The sequence below is a fragment of the Ceratotherium simum genome, chromosome 26 (assembly GCF_057802395.1).
Source record: "Ceratotherium simum simum isolate JZ-2026a chromosome 26, ASM5780239v1, whole genome shotgun sequence".
Classification (NCBI taxonomy): domain Eukaryota; kingdom Metazoa; phylum Chordata; class Mammalia; order Perissodactyla; family Rhinocerotidae; genus Ceratotherium; species Ceratotherium simum.
The window spans coordinates 21,475,852-21,492,902 of NC_141925.1; the positions used below are offsets into that span (position 1 = coordinate 21,475,852).

Below are 17,051 nucleotides of genomic sequence, written 5' to 3' on the forward strand. Positions count from 1 at the left end.
AAACACTCAGCAAAGAACAGAAGTATTCTTTGCTCCTCAATCAACAGAGGTGTATCAGTGCATCTGCCTCCACCTTCTTCCAGTCACCCTCAGCCTCACCATCCAGACGTATGGGATCCTCACCTTCTACTACTAGTTGTTGACACATTACCAACTACAATGCATACAGTGTAGACGCTGCCAAGCTGGAAGACTATACTTGTTCAGTGGTTTGCGTTACCCTCTAGGATGAGGATGAGTCAAAGAAAGTGGTGTATTTCATCTCGTCACCACTCCCCCTGGCTCAACTCCCTAACCTCAGCCTTCCCCGCTGTCATTTCTGCTTCCGGTAGCAATGAGCTCTTGTTCCTCCATTGACTACTAAGCAAGCTTTTAAACTTTTACTTTATTTTTATATTTTTCCCCCCAAAGCCCCAGTAGATAGTTGTATGTCATAGCTGCACATCCTTCTAGTTGCTGTATGTGGGACGTGGCCTCAGCATGGCCAGACAAGCGGTGCGTCGATGCGCGCCCAGGATCTGAACCCGGGCAGCCAGCAGCGGAGCGCGCGCACTTAACCGCTAAGCCACAGGGCCGGCCCCTAAGCAAGCTTTTAATATCTGGTCTTGCCCCAATATATGTGTGCTGGGTTTTTTGTTGTTGTTTGTTTGTCTGTTTTGCTCTCGTGTGTGTGTGTGATCCAAGGTTCTTAAAGTTTGAGTATATCCATTCTCTGGCTCCTGACAGATAATGAAATGGAATATACAAACACATTTCTTTTCTTATTTATTTAGAAAATGTTTTATAATAAATCTACTACAAAACACATGTTATGAACACCTTGAATATGCATAATAATGAAACAAACATGTGTGAACTCACTCCAACTTGAGAAATTATTGAGGTGTCATTGTATTCCTTTTCCATTCCCTTTCTTTGTCTTCCAACGTGCTACCCTCCCCACTCCCTGAAGATCACAAATATCCTGATTCTTGTTTTTTCTCCCTTATTCCTTGACTTTTCCGTATAGTATTTTACCATATATCTATGTTTCTCTAAACAACATTAGTTTTGCTTGGTTTAAATTTAAAAATGTTATATTTCCTTCTTTCACTGAATATTATTTTCCTGAAAGTCAGCCATTGATAGTTGTAATTGGTAGCTCTAGTTTATTTTCGCTGCTACATAGTTTTCCACTGAATTACTTTCCCACACATTCCTTCCTTCACAACAAAGGCGATTATGTGGGCAAAGCCCATAGCACAGTTCCTGGCGAAGAGCTGGTGCTCAATAAATATTTGTTAAATTGTTAAATGAGACTGTAACACTGACGCTTGTTTCCCCCGGCGGGATTCTCAGTCCTTGGCCCCAGTCCCCGGGATACTGCCAGCTCTTCCGTCCTGAGTTAACTACTGTTACAAAGTTTCTTGACTAGCAATAAGAATCCCGGTAGCTTCCAACGACCTACGACTACAATTCCCAGAAAGCATTGCGGTGTTCTTGCGTCAATTAGAGTTTACCTTCCTCCTCAGTGAACTTCCGGGCTGTGTGGGCGGGGCCAAAGGAGTTCTCCAATGAGCACGTCCGCGGGGAAATTGCCCAATGAGCGTATGGGGAGAGGCGCCAATAAGTGGGCAGGTTGCTGGGCCGTCGTCGTGGGCGGCGTCACTGAGCCGCGCCAGCCGAGCCTGGTGGAGTGTAGCTCGTCTGTGCTGCCTTCTGCCAGGCTCGCTCCTTCGCCTGGCATTTGTCGACTTCGCTCCATGTCCCCGGTGGGCACAGCACCCCGGAACCTCCACGCTCATGGCCGCTAGCCTGAGGAGTCCCTCCTTCACCTCCCATTCTTCCTCCCCGACCGACACAGACGATGAGGGCGTGCGCGGCACTTGCGAAGATGCTTCTATTTGCAAGAGGTACCTGCGGACCGTGGGGTTGGGGGCCGCCTCCGCGGGGCGTGGGGTCTCGGTGGGAGGCAGGCCTGTGTCTGAGGAACACGCTTGTGTGCCAAGAGGTACCTGTCAAGTCGTGCGACACCTGTGCAGTGCACGGAGCAGGAATTTACTCATTGAACTCACATTTACCTGACTTGCAATGTGTGCCGGGTACGGTGCCAGCCGGTGGATTCGGTCACTGGGAGTCAGGCTCTGAACCAGCGGACGTGGTCGTGGCTTCTTGGAGTTTTGCTGGAAGGAGAGACGTGAAAGCAAAGAATAATGACAGTGTCGATGGGTTATGAGGAGAAGTGCAGGTTCTCGCTCTTTTATGGGTTACATTCCATTGGGGGTTGTCGTGATCCCCACTGTGCACCTGAAGCTCAGGCCAGTTCAGGAGGAAGTGGTCTGTCAAGGGCCACACAGTATTTGTGTGCAGAGCCAGTGCTTTCCAGAGCCCTTGACTGTGTGTACGGGAGTCTACACTATTAGGGGTGCCGTGGGGGCTCTGTGGGGTCGTTGTGAGCACAGGTATGTGTCACACACTTGAAAGCATGAGAAAGAAAGCATGAGGCTCGAAGGTACGCCATACATTTATTCCTTCCACAGAAATTATTGAGACTTTACTTTGTTCCAGGCCTTTCCTTTCCACTGGTTGGTGGGTTTCAGTGATTGGGACACATGATGAAGAAGATTGACCTGGTGTCTGGCATACTGTACCACATGGCCTAGTTGTAAAGGACGGACAGCAAGCAAATAATTACCCATGAAGTACACAATTACAATTTTGTGTTGAGGGCTGAGGAATACAGTGTTTCCCGTTCTGGTTTGTAATTTAGGCACTGATGTTTAAGCTGAGAAGAAAAGGCTGGAGAAAAAGAGGCGGGGGTATGTAGGAGAGTTTTCAGGAAGAGCAAGGAAGGAGGATGGACTGTTAGAGGAACTGAAAGAGTATCCTAGAAGCTGGGCCCACATAGGGACTGTAGGGTGGGGAAAACAAGTTTTGGATTAAGGCTGGCACTTTCTGTAGGTTCTTGGAGACTAAGCATAGTGATTCAGAATATGGACTCTGGAGCCAGACTCTGTCAAATGATTGTAGCTTTGCCACTTATGAGCTGTGTGAACTTGGGCAAGTTACTAAACCATTCTGTGTCTCAGTTTCCTGATCTGTAAAATGGGGACGATAATAATGCACACTTCATAGGTGATTGTAAAGGTTAAATATTTCATATCAGTAAAGCACTTAGAGCAGTGTCTGGCATTTAGTAGGTGTTAGTGGTGTTCGCTTAAATAAATGGATAAATACATACATAAGTATTAAAGGCTTAGGGGCTGTCCGTGGTGAAATGTGTGCACTTAGATGGGTTACACCCAACTTTGTTTATTTTCCAACTTGAAGTTGCTGTTGACCACATCTGTAGCACTGTTGAATTAGGAATAATATCTCTCATATTGACTGCTATTTCCTAAGAGAAACTGGAGTGCTGTCAAAATTATCAGAGGGAAATAAAATACTTTTCAGTAGCACATGAAGATTATGCTTATTTAATACTTACTGGTAGTATAGGTTTATTTAACATTGGTTGGTAACAGGTTTTGAAAACATGCTTAGTTAAAAAAAGTACATTAGCCATAAAGTAGTTCAGATGCAAAGAAAAGTAGACATAGTATACCTAGAGCGTGTTTCCTTGACTCTCTGTTGGATAGTTTTTGTAATTTCAGCTCTTCTCTGCCTCAGTTTCCAATGTCCTCTGTGTCTACAGACATCTAAACAGTGTGGGGGGAGTTTGGATTCGGAACTGCAGAGAAGCTAAGGCAGTAGTTCCCAACGCAAACTGCACATCAGCGTAGCATGTGGGGCTTTTTAAAAGAACACAGATGCTCAGGGCCTCCTCTGGACCCACTGACTCAGAATCTCCTGGGATAGGTCCCAGCTATAAAGACCAGACATGTTGGTCATCTGGATGCATTTCATCAAAGGTTTGTTCCACTGGGATTTCCCTCATCTCAAAAGACATAAAAGAGATTGTGAGAGTACATAAGATAATGTTTTAAGATCTTTTGCCTTAGGACTCAGTGCCTTTCAGGTTCTATGAATTGTGATCTGTATCTTCACTGTAATGTATTAAAACCTTTAAATCTTGTGAAAAAGTCATGTTATTACGTAGGAAATCTTTGCATGAATCCTGGGCAAATTACCCTCTCTCTGCCTCAGTCTCCTCACCTTTAAAATGGGGATAATAATGGTAACCTACCTTTTGGTTGTGAGGATTAAATGAGATGATGCAAAGCAGTTAGCACAGGATCTGGCACAAAATGAAGCCATCAAGAAATTATTATTATAGTAGTTTTGATTTCCCTCCAGTCTGAATATTATTTGGTTGAAGTTACTGAATATGTTATAGCTGTGGGTTGTGCTGGGCCCTGCTGCCTTGAGTTAAGCCATAAAAATTCCTAAACTAATATTAAAAAAGCCTCTTAGCCTCCCAGGGCTCCTACAACTCTGTTACTTCTGTTTCCGTTTGCTCCCTCCTTTGGTTCAGAGCCTGTCTGGGGATCATAGTGAGGTTGTGTGTCCATGGGTTGTTGTGAGGATTAAATGTGGAGTGCTTCCAGCAGTGCTTGGACACAGTATGTGTTCAAGATGGGTAGTCATTGTTATGACCGCCACCCCCATCGTCATCGTTGTCGTCGTCATCGTCATCATCATCATCATTGTCGTCATGGACTCATACTGTCCCTCCTCCAGTCCGATAGTTAGGATGCTTCACAGTGGATGTACTAGGGTTCAGCGGATATCTATGGAGCACGGACCATGATAGCTAACTCACTCCACTCCCCATTCTTTCCTGTCCTTATCTTCCCCATCATGCTATAACCCTAGGTCAGTTCTCTACTCTTTTGTTTACCCACCCCGCAACCGTCCCTGTGTCCTCTGAAATTACCACTCCATAATCAGCAGCCTCCTCTATTTCCTCAGCCTCTCCTTAGCCCTTATGTCCCTCTCTTTGCCTTGACCCTGGTCCTTCCCTAGGAATATCCTTTTCTTGAAGCCCTCTCAAGTCGTGCCTCTGTTTTCTCATACTCTGCAGATCTCAGGATTAGGAGGTTGGAGATGTGTGTCCTTTCTGCTCCATCCAATGGAGCCACATACAGCAATGGCTCTTTTAAGGCCCTAACTTCTCCTCTGAGATGGGAGCCATTGGAGGATTCTGAACTGAGGAATGAGGTGACGTGACGGGGGTTTTCACAGGATCACTTCAGCTTCTCTGTGGAGAACAGACTATAGGGGGCAAGGATGGAAGAGGGAGATCAGTTAGGGGTACTGGAATATCCCAAGTCAGAGATGCCCTTGGCTTGGATCAGGATGGCAGCAGTCAAGTGCTGAGAATCCATCAGATTCTGGGTCCATTGTGAAGATAGAATGAGCTAATGGAATGTGCTGACAGACTGGATGTTGGGGGAGACAGAGGAATAAATGATGACTGCAAGGTTTTTGGCTTCTCTCAGATGTGGATCCCTCAAGGAGGCCTCTCTGACCCCCACAGTCAAGGTCAGCCCCTGTTCTATGTTCTCATAACACTCTGAGCATCGCCTTTGTGGTCATCAGCCCAGTTGTAATTCAGACATATTGTTTTATGTTTGTCTCTCTGACTAGAGTAAGCATGATACAGAGCAAGGACCATGTCTACCTTATTGCCGTGTGCGTTGTAGACACAATAATAGTTTGTCAGATGGCTAAAGTGAAGAGGAACGCAATGCAAGTGCTCAAGATGATGTTTCCCGACGAGGTCTTAAAATTCTGGTTTTTTGTTTTACTAGTTTTGCGTGTTTTATATGTTTTAGAAACCATATCAGGGGCTGTAAGGCTGAAATTCCATTGTAAATATTGTAGAAGTTAATCTGATTTCTCAACCGAATCAAAAAATCTCCCCCTTGACATGCAGGTGGGCCACAGCATCACCTCTGGGGAAAGGCAGCATTTTCCTGAGGGCCTTTCCAGCACACTGATCACATCTTCACAGCTATACCCCAGAGAGCAGGGCCGAAATTTTCATCTGAAATATTTTGAAGGCAGATGCTGCTGCTTTCCGTTCCAGAGAAGACGTGTCACTTGAGAACTGGAACATTCTGTTGAGAATAAATTAGCTGCCAAACTTGACCATCAAGAAAGTCAAATAAATCATAGATATTTTCCCCCCTTTTTTGTACAAAGAAATGAATTAAATTTTGGAAAATATCTATGAAAGATAATTATCTTAGATCTAGATTATTAATATCACATTATTTTTTTTTCTTTTAACAGCTTAATCTTTTTAATGACAATAGTGAATACTTTTCCCCCATTCAGTAGCATAATATGAACGTATTATACGTCTAATTTCACACAGATCCACCTCGTTCTTTTTAATGGCTGCACAGTATTCTGCAGTGTGGTTGTATTTTATTTGACCATTCTTCTATTGTTCATCATTTGGGTGGCTATGATTTTGCTATTAAAATAATGCTGAGGGCCGGCCCCGTGACTTAGCGGTTAAGCGCGCACGCTCCGAGGCTGGCGGCCCAGGTTCGGATCCCGGGCGTGCACCGACGCACCGCTTCTCCGGCCATGCTGAGGCCGCGTCCCACATACAGCAACTGGAGGGATGTGCAGCTATGACATACAACTATCTACTGGGGCTTTGGGGGGAAAATAAATAAATAAATAAAATCTTTAAACAAAAAATGCTGAGATGAGGATTTTTGCACGTGTATTTGAGTTTTCCTGTGAGATGGATTTCAGGGGAGAAGTTTCTGCAAAATGGTTCTCGAAAGAGGTTATATCCGTTTTCATTCCCACCCACAGTGAATGAGATGCTAATCACAGAATATTCTCAGTCTCTTAAATTGTTTATCAACTGACAGGTGGAAAATAGTACCTCTTTCTAATTTGTATTTCTATAATCACTAGTGAGACTGAGAACTTTTAGTCTGCTTACTGTCATTGATATTTTTTATGTGAGCCCTCTCTCATATCATTTTCCTATTGGATTGTTGTCTTTTTCTTGTTTGCTTATTTGTATTTTTATTATTGACTTGTAAGGACTTTTTATATCAGGGATAGTAGTCTGTTGCTTCTATATTTGTTGCAGCATTTTCTCTCAAAGTGATGTTTATCTTTCAGGTTAGCTTGTATTGTACATTTTGTTACGGAAATTGTGAGTCTTTGTAGTGCAGAATCTGACAATCTAACTATGGCTTGTGGATTTTGGGTGATGCTTTGAAAGACCATTCTCAATCATTGTAACATTTTCTTTTAGCACTTTTATGGTTTTGGCTTTTATGCTTAGATCATTCATCTATCTTGATTATTTTATATGTTATAAAGTAGCAGTCTAACTAAGTTTTGTCTCTGATTATTAGCCAGTTGTCCCTACTCCGTCTATTGAATGGTCTCTTTCCCCATTGATTTGAAACATCACTTGGATTATATACTAAATTCTTATATATACTTTAACACAGCAATGCATTTGTCATCCTTGGCTTTCAGTTTGAATTGCTTTTTTTTTCATTTTGATGCTGGAAAAACTTTGATTCACAAAGTTACTTAGTTGTGAATTGATTCAGAGTTCCCATAGCTTGCTTCGCAGGTTAAGAATAGGTTTGTACCAGGGAATATCAGAATTGTTTTAGTCTGTTTGAGCAGCTGTGCTCCAGGAAGAAAGAAAAGGAAGGGATACTAATGAAAGACATGTGTCTGAGTCTGTCCTTTTTCATCAGGAAAGCAATAACTTTTCGGGAAGCCCTACTCTGTAGACTTCTGCATACTTCTCATTAGCCAGAACTGGGACATGTGGCCCCACCCCTGGCTGCAGGAACATGTGGAAGGTGAGAATTTCTAAAGGGCAGATTGACACCTCAAACAAAATTGGGGTCCTCTTAGTAAGAAAGAAGAGGTGAGTGGATATTGAAAAGGGAACTTGGAGGGTCACCTACGTCTCTCACCTTCTCTCCCCACCCCCCAGAATTTCCCCAGATATTCTTAAGGGAAAGAGAGAGAGAGGAGGGAAGAGGAGGGAGGTGGGAGGGAGGGGGAGAGAGGGAGATAATTTATATAATAAAATGCTCACGTCTCAGTGTTCAGTTTGATAAATGCTGACAATTGTATATATCTGTGTACCACCACCAAAAATGTGATATAAAATATTTCTGAAACTCCAGAAATTTCCCTTGTATCTCTACTTAATTTCCTTATCCCCAGCTAACAGTCCTTTTCTGATTTCCGCTACCATAGATTAGATTCGCCTATTCTTGAATGTCATATCAGTGGAATCATACATATGTATTCTTTTTGTGTCTTCTTTCACTCAATGTGTTGAGATTCATCTATGTTGTGCATGTTGTCAAAGATACTAGTTAAAGTGGTAAGAGCAGATTTTAATCAGTAATAACTATTGCAATAAGGAATAGAGTCTAGTGTGAACTAAACAACTTCGATTTGTACAAAGAGTGTTTTAAAGGGAGAATGTGGGAGTAAGGAAGGTGGTGAGTAGAGTCAGAGAAGAGAAAATTTACAAAAAGTGGGAAGGAGGGGTTGGTACATGTGAAACCATCTAGATTTGCTAACTGGGAGTCTGGGGCCCTGTCTTTAAGTGTTGGCTGGAACAGACAGTAAATGCTTTTGCCAGCCTTGAGTTTTTTTAGGCAGGCACTTTAAGGGGGCCCAGAGTCATCCTATGAGCGCGGCTTTGAGCTGTTAGAAACTATGTTAGTGTTTGTTATAGAATAACAGTGTTTGTTATACAAGTCTGTATAGGGGCCGGCCCCATGGCGTAGCGGTTAAGTGCGCGTGCTCCGCTGCTGGCGGCCCGGTTTGGATCCCGGGCACGCACGAACCCATCGCTTGTCAAGCTATGCTGTGGTGGCGTCCCACATAAAGTGGAGGAAGATGGGCATGGATGTTAGCTCAGGGCCAGTTTTCCTCAGCAAAAAGAGGAGGATTGGCATCGGATGTTACCTCAGGGCTGATCTTCCTCACAAAAAAAAACCAAAAGTCTGTATAGAATAAGTGAAGGTTGAGGCTTCCTAGAGAAGAGGAGCCTGGCTAGAGTTTGCTCAAGGAGAGAATCTTTGTCAGTGTAAAGTAGTTTGCACCTTTTTTTGTTGCGTGAATGTACCCTGATTTGTTCATCCGTTCACCTGGTGATGGACATTTGAGTTGTATCCAGTTTTTGGCCATTGTGAATAGGCTGCAATGAACATTCTTATGTGTCTTTCATTTCTTTTAGATAAATGCCTGGGGGTGGAATTGCTTTGTCATAGGGTGGGTATATATTTAATTGCCAGACTAATTTCCTAAGTAGTTTATCAGTTTACACTTCCCACCAGCTGTGTATCAAAACTCCAGTTGCTTCGTATCTTTGTTAACATTCGGTCTTGTCAATGGGTGTGAAATAGCATCTCATTATGGTTTTAAATTGCATTTCCTTGGTAACTAATGATGTTAAACACCTTTCGGGTGCTTGTTGGCCATTCCTACATCTTCTTTTGTGAACTGTCTATTCAAGTCTTTGCCTATTTTTCTTGATGGTGGTGTTGTTGGTTTTGACTTATTGGAGTTCATTATCTATTTCCCATGGGAATCTTTTGTCAGATAGATGTATTGTAAATATACATACATGTATAGGAAAATGAAATTTTAAAATATCATTTACAATAGCATCAAAAAACAAAATGTCTAGGAATAAGTCTAATGAAAGACATGAAACACCTTTACACAAAAAACTATAAAACATTGCTGAGAGAAATTAAAGAAGACTTAAATAAATGGGAGATATACTTCGTTCTTATATTAGAAGACTTGATGTTAAGATTTCTCTTCTTTCCAAATGGATCCGTAGAGTCAGTGCAATCCCAATCAAAATCGTAGCCATCTTTTCTAAAGAAATTAACAAGTTGATTCTAAAATGTATATGGAAACACAAAGGATCTAGAAGAGCCAAAAAAATCTGCTAAAGAAGAACAAAGTTGGAGAACTTATACTGCTTACCCTACTTAACTTTAAGACTTACTGTAAAGCTACAGTGAGCAAACCACTGTGGTCTTGGCATAAAGGTAGACAGATAGATCAATGAAACAGACTAGAGAGTCCAGAACCAGACCTACACAAGTACTGTCGGTTGATTTTTTTTGCCCAGAGTGCCAAGTCAATTCAGTGGGGGGAAGGAAAGTCTTTTTAACTAATAATTGTGGATCAACTGGATATTCAAATGGAAACAAAATAAACCTTGACCCCTCCTCATTCTGTACAGACATATTAATTTGGGGTAGATCATAAACCTAAATGTTAAAGCTAGAACCATAAAGCTTCTGTATGAAAACATAGGGAGAATATCTTGGCAACCTTGAAGTTGGCAAATATTTTGTATACAGAACACAAAAAGCACCAACTTCAAAGGGAAAATAGATACACTAAGAAAATGAACAAGCCATACACTGGGAGAAAATATTCAGAATACATGTTCTTAAATGTTTTATTTTTTCCGACAGTACTTTAGTATTATTCAGGTCCATGGCATCTTGCTATTATATTCTGTATTAACTGGTTTTTTGTTAAGGTTAGATATGGGACACAGAACCAAGGGAGCTTTCTTATGGGATTCTCCTGCTTAGTTCCCCCTCTTGTGAATGTTGGTTCTTTTTCCATTTACACTTTGCCCACTATTCAGTGAGTGCTTACAACAGAGACAGTAGGTTTTTGATCATATTGATCCTTGTGAAGTAATGAGATGTTAGATGAAGCCAAAAGGCAATACCAGTAGTCACCTTTGGGAGGAAACTGTAGCCTGTGAGTCTTCTTAGTTTTTGAGGCCCAGTTTTTTAGGTAATTCAACACTTAAGGCCTTGCGGGTCTACTTAGGAAAGCAACATGAAGCTTCCAAGAGCTCACAAGAAGGGAAACAAATCCAAACTCTGTTTTGGTCCACAGTCTGTTGCCCTTAAGACTTTGATTCCTGTCTTCCATTTGCGAACCAAGAATAAAACCAACAGGAAATAAAAACTAAAAAATGAAACTAAAAGATGTAAAAGAACAATATAATTAAAAATTTGAGGTAGAGCAATATCTTAAAGACCACAAGCAGTATGCAGTTAAAATCCCAAACTTGAAAATTAATGCTAGAAATATTCAGTTGATTTTTGCGATTGCTTTAATATATATGTATATATGCATGTGTACGTATACATACACATATGTATATATGCATGCACATGTATGTGTATATGCATGTATATATGCTTGTATATATGCATATGTATGTGTAAGTATACATATATACATATACACACAAACAGATATACATATACACACTTACAAACAGATACACATCATTTAAGCAACTGAAGTATTGGGAGAGGGGTCTCAATCCAAGTGGGTAAGTAGGTTTGGAAAGCAATAGAATGAAGTTCCCTGCAAGGTTGCACAGCTTGAAGAAACTACCTTAACCTCTGTCTGTAAAGCAGTGCCTTCCTTGTAGGGTTGTTAGGAGGGTTATGTGTTCCTATTTGTCAAGCATTTGGGGTAATGCCTGGCAGGTAGTGAGCACTCAGTGAGTATTGATGAGAAGTAAAATGAACCAGTCCAGCCTTGATCCTCACAGGCCGAGCGAGCAGGGAGGGCCCCTTCCCATTCCCTGAGCCCTCTGATGAAGAGATGCCTGCTGGAGGGCTTTTCACACTTTTGCCATGAAATTCCCGTTGTGGCAGCTGACACCCATGCAAATAGGACAAAGTCAGTAAGTGTTTCCTGAATGAATAGGTAGGGGTTGGACTAGGTCAATGTTTCCCACAGGAGGTATGTGAGATTGTTTTAGGCGGTACACAAACTGGTGTTTTAAATTTAAATAATTAGGTATTTATTACAGTATGTGTTAGAAGAAAATATTGGGTAGCATATCAGACCTGAGAATTTAAAAAAATGAGTTGATTTAAAGACATATTAAATTGAAGAGGTGGTATGTGAATATCATGAAAATTTTGGAAGTAGTGGATTGAATGAAGACTGAGAAAATCTTTAAGGTCTTTCCAAATCTGAGATTTTTGATTCTTTGATCTGGGTTTTAAACATGAGGTTAGGATATGCAAGTTTTGAAGTATGTTCTCTATGTTTTGGGAACAGAGGGCTAGTGGAAATGGACAGCAAACTAGATGCATAGTGTGGTGGTGTGGCGATAACCACTATTAGCATTTTGGTATCTACTCTGGATGGTCTTTATGTGTATGTATATATTCATTCTAACAAAATTAGGAACATCCTGTATATATAATTTTGTAGCTTGCTTTGTTCACCTGATACAGTAACTCCAGGTTCAGTGTTCTTGTAGAAAAATCCTTGTGTCCATGCTTACTTCCTTAGGATAAATCCTAGAAGTGGGATTGTTTGGTCATTGTGTACACGTTTTTCTGGCTTTTTGTACCTGTTGCCATGGTGCCTTGCACATGACTGTGCCAGTTCATAGTTCTGGCAGCAGTGTTGGGTGCCCTCCTCCTGAGCCCTCTCTAAAACCAGCTTCTATTAAAAAATAGTTCTGTTGCCAATTTGATAGGAGAAATACTCTCTCTTTTTGCTTTCATTTTGCATTTTTTTTGATAATTGATAAGAGTGAAGTGTGTGTTCATTGATCAGTTGTGTTTCTTCTTTTGTGAATTGCCCATATTTGTCCTTTGTCCATTTTTTTTCTTCTGGGATATTAGGGGTTTTTTTCTTATTGAGTCCTTTATATTGAAAGGATATTAATACTTTGTGACATGATACAGGTATTTTTCTTAGTTTAATAGTTGCCTTTTATGTTTGTTACTGTTTTTCTTGTTGTGAAGCAGTGCTGTATTTGATCTATTCTGTGACACACACATTCTTACCTTTTCACTTCTTTGAAATCAGATGTGATTTATTCTCCATGTGTCCTGCCGTCACTGTCAAGTTGTGTTAGAGTTGTCATTACCTGTGCAATAGGTCCTGGTCACTATTCCTGGTGGCAGGGCTGGACCTCTGCAGCTGCAGCCCCTGGGGGCTTTAGTCCACATAATATTTAAGGGCCATTTGAAGAAGGAGCACAAATCCTGATTGATGTTTGAAAACCATCCATTGATACCTTCTGATGAGATTAAGAAAAAGCCAGTATCAAAAGTTACAGAGGGTCAGCGGCTGGAAGAAAATCTCAGAGAAGGATGATGGAGATCTCTTAAGAAATGCAGTGTTGCGGGGCCGGCCCGGTAGTGTAGTGGTTAAGTTCGCGCACTCTGCTTGGGCGGCACGGGGTTCGTGGGTTCGGATCCTGGGCGTGGACCTACGTACCAGCACTGCTGGTCAAGCAGACTTGACAACAAGCAGTGCTGACAGCAAGTGGACTGGACAAGTGGCTTGACAGCACCACTTGTCAAGCCATGCTGTGGTGGCATCCCATATGAAGTAGAGGAAGATGGGCACAGATGTTAGCCCAGGGCCAGTCTTCCTCAGCAAAAAGAGGATTGGCAACGGATGTTAGCTCAGGGCTAATCTTACTCACAAAAAAAAAAAAAAGAAGAAAAGAAATGTAGTGTCACCAATGCCCTCTTTGGCACAAAGGTCAGTATTGTGTGGTAACTCACAGACATCCTGAAAGTGAAGATTTAACCAACTTATTTCATTCATCTTTTCCTTTTTATGTGTGTACGAGAGAGAAATGATGATAATCTGTTTAAATAAGTCTAAAAGAGCTTTCTCAATAACCACAAAATTAAAATTCTAAGCGATAGGAAAAACATTGTTAACTAATTGGCAGTATTTTTTCTCTCTTTTTTCTATCTTACAGTTGATTGTGTTTAGATATAATGAAATATGGCATGTGGTTAGTGTAGGAAATTTTAAAAACATAGATACATTTTAAAAAAATCAGAAATCTCAAAGATAATCATCGTTAATATTTTGATACCAATCCCCAGTACTTCTCTGTGTATACAGACACACGTATATGTATTTGTGGGCACGTATGCTACATATATTTTTGGTCTTGACTTTTTCTCTTAAAAGTGTATCTTGAACATCTTGCCATGTCCAGTTCTTCTAGTTTATATTTTCAAGATTGGTTAATATTTCATTGTATGGATGCAGTGTCATTTATTCAGCTGATTGCTAATCGATGGCCTGTGAGTTCTGAAATGTGGTGCTCATCCCCTCAGAACCCCATCAGCGTGCCCAGCAGCACTCTCTTCCTTACTGTTCCCGACAGTGTGATGTAAATCTTTTTATCTTGGCCACTCTCATAGGCAAATCAGTGAGGTCGTTTTTCCTCGGAGGCCTGGAAACCACTGGCAGTCATCTAGATGTGAGGACTGGAAAGAGACACGTGTTAGAAACACTAGGAAGTAGGAATCGTGGGAACTAGGATCAGATTTACTTGTGTTACGTCCTGCTGCATCTCCCCACCTTTCGTGTTGCGCATCACTGGCCATGTCCAGTGTGCTCTTGACATCAGTCCCAGGCTCCTGCCAGGTCCTGTGTGACCCGAGCCTGCTTCTCTCTCTCTAGCCTCCTCTCTGGTTTCTCCTGGTCTCCAGCCCCCGTGCCTACTTTCTGCTCCTGGAACATTCCCGGTCCATTCCCACCCAGAGTGTTTCTATCTGCTGTTCTTTCTGTCTGGAATGCCTTTTGCACAGCTGACTTTCTCCAATTCTCTAGGACTCAACTCAGCAGCCCCTTTTTAGAGAGGCCTTCCCTTTCACCTTCTCTAAAGTAGGTCCCTCTATCCTCCATACTATTGAATCTTCATTTGTCCTCATCTCTTATTTATCTTCGTCTCTGTCCCTTCTCTGTCTTATTCACCACTGTGAACAAGACACAGTCCCCAATGCCTGGCACTTAGCAGACACTCAATAAATATTGATTGACTAAATCAATAGTATTAAATCGACTGATGATACAAGCTGAGAGGAATAGAGACTGCTCCTTGTTATCCAAGCGGCAATAATAAGTCCAACAAGGAGCGCTTAGAGGAAGGCAAATTGATCAGCTTCACAGCAGTTGCTTAGCAGTGCTGCTAAGAAGGAGAGTGCCTTCTTTGTGGGGAGTAGTCAGGCAGTGGCTTAGTACTGTTGAAAGGATTCTTGCACTGGATGGTGGGGTTGACTAGATCATTTCTAAGGCCCTGTCAACCCTTAAACTGTTCAGTGAGTGTTCTCATCACTGGTCTGCCATTCTTGCCTCAACTGCTGATATGGCTTTTACCGCTAGATGGCATCAGATGATGCCTTTGAAATCAGTGTTCATCACATGGCCACCAACAGTGAGAAAACACATTTTTCATTGCACTTACACCCCCAACACACACTTGAAACAAAAGCTTCATGCAACAGTCTTAACCCTTACAGTGTGTGATACATGCTGATATTTTGTTTTACTTCATTTTTTAAAATGCAGATGTGTAAACTATTGAACTGATTTTATGATATTGAAACAGCTCACTGTTTGAAAAGCATTATTTTAGATAACTGAGCAGGTTTAATCTGTAAAACTCACTGGTCTCCTATTTCCCTGGGACAGTCTGGGCTTATAGCAAATCGTGTCCCTTAGTGAGTCTTTGTGTATTTCTGTGCTGAGTTGCTGCACTGAGTAGCTGAACATGTGCTTCCTCATGAGTGTCTATGCATGTGCAAATATGGATGCGAGAGACTGTGGGGGACATGTTTGTACAGAATTCAGCACCTATTGCAGTCAAGGCAGCAGTAAGCCTTGTTGGTAGATGTAAAGAAAAGATATAGTATCTGTTTCTGGGAGCTCAGAATCCAGCTGGGAGAAATCCCATACATACACACACACGTATAGATACACACACACACTCACACACGTACACATATCTTAATTTTCAGCTTACTTAATCAATCAACATGGAAATGAGTGTATTACTCAGGATATCACTTAGGGTGCTTCAGGCTGCATGTAACAGAAGCCTGGCTCAAGTTGGCTCAAGTGGTGAAGATACTTATCATCTCACAAAGTATCCGTTGAGAGGTAGAGCAGGCTCCAGGTCCACAGTGGTGTGGCACTGCCTTAGGGAACCAGGTTCCTTCCATGACTTCTCAGTTGTCCTCAAGCTGGTTCCACTCATGGTTGGCAGAAGACTTCCAGTGGTAATCCGGGCTTCAGCTCCCAGGCTTGGAATGCTACAGCTTTAACTCCTTGTAGTGTACACTGGGGTACAGAGAGTTTAGGCTACCATAGCATTTTCCAGGTTGTAGCTGTTTTGTTTATTTGTTCCTCATTTCCCCACTGTGACCTCCTTAAGGGACATGAAATGACTAGCACCTAATACAGAGTCAGGAGATATACTTAGGTAGTTATTAGTGATGTTTGCCAGATACTTCTGGTTCTCCCTTCTCTGGACACAGAACTTTTGGTTAGGTAGAGGTATCTGACTAGATCTGGCCTGTGAGTTTGCTAAGTGAATAAGTGGTTGCAGGTCTTCTATATGAAGTATAGGTAAGGTTATTTGCTATTTAGAGTTCTGGGAAAGGAATTAACAATACGAGGAAAGAAAGGTGAGAAATGACCACTGTGGGAAATGTGATGGGCAGTGTACATGAATAAAAAGATGGATAGATGAGTCTCTTTAAATTTGTGGTGGAGCACTAAATGTGCATTGGTTGCCTTTTTTTTCTTTTTTTGGTGAGGAAGATTGTCCCTGAGCTAACATCTGTGCCGGTCTTTGTCTATTTTGTATATGGGTTGCCACCACAGCATGGCTTGATGAGCGGTGTGTAGGTCCTTGCCCGGGATCCGAGCCCGTGAACCCTGGGCTGCTGAAGCAGAGCGTGTGAACTTAACCACTACACCACTGGGCAGGCCCCTTCATTGGCCTTTTGAGGCAGATAATTTTCCTCTGGATCCTTGAGCTGGGAACTTGGCCGTGGAATCTGGCCTGAACCTACTCTCTACTCACCTGCCTCCTTTTTCCTCCCTTTCAGGTTTGCAGTAAGCATTGGCTACTGGCATGACCCTTACATCGAGCATTTTGTGAGACTGTCTAAAGAGAGGAAGGCCCCTGAAATTAACAGAGGCAAGTGACCATCTCCCTCCCCAACATCTCATCAGCTGAGAGGCCTGAGGTTTTAGGGATTCATTCCTATAAG

The 17,051-nt window shown here is 42.0% G+C and overlaps 1 protein-coding gene across 1 annotated transcript in view; it reads left to right on the forward strand.

Moving 5' to 3' along the window:
* The first annotated feature begins 1,648 nt into the window (after positions 1-1,648).
* LCMT1 (leucine carboxyl methyltransferase 1) overlaps positions 1,649-17,051 on the forward strand; it is a 47,797-nt gene continuing 32,394 nt past the window's right edge. The window contains exons 1-2 of the mRNA XM_004439513.3: positions 1,649-1,892; positions 16,887-16,978. Coding sequence (XP_004439570.3) covers positions 1,783-1,892; positions 16,887-16,978 — 202 coding nt within the window. The 5' untranslated portion in view covers positions 1,649-1,782. The remainder of the gene's footprint in view (positions 1,893-16,886; positions 16,979-17,051) is intronic.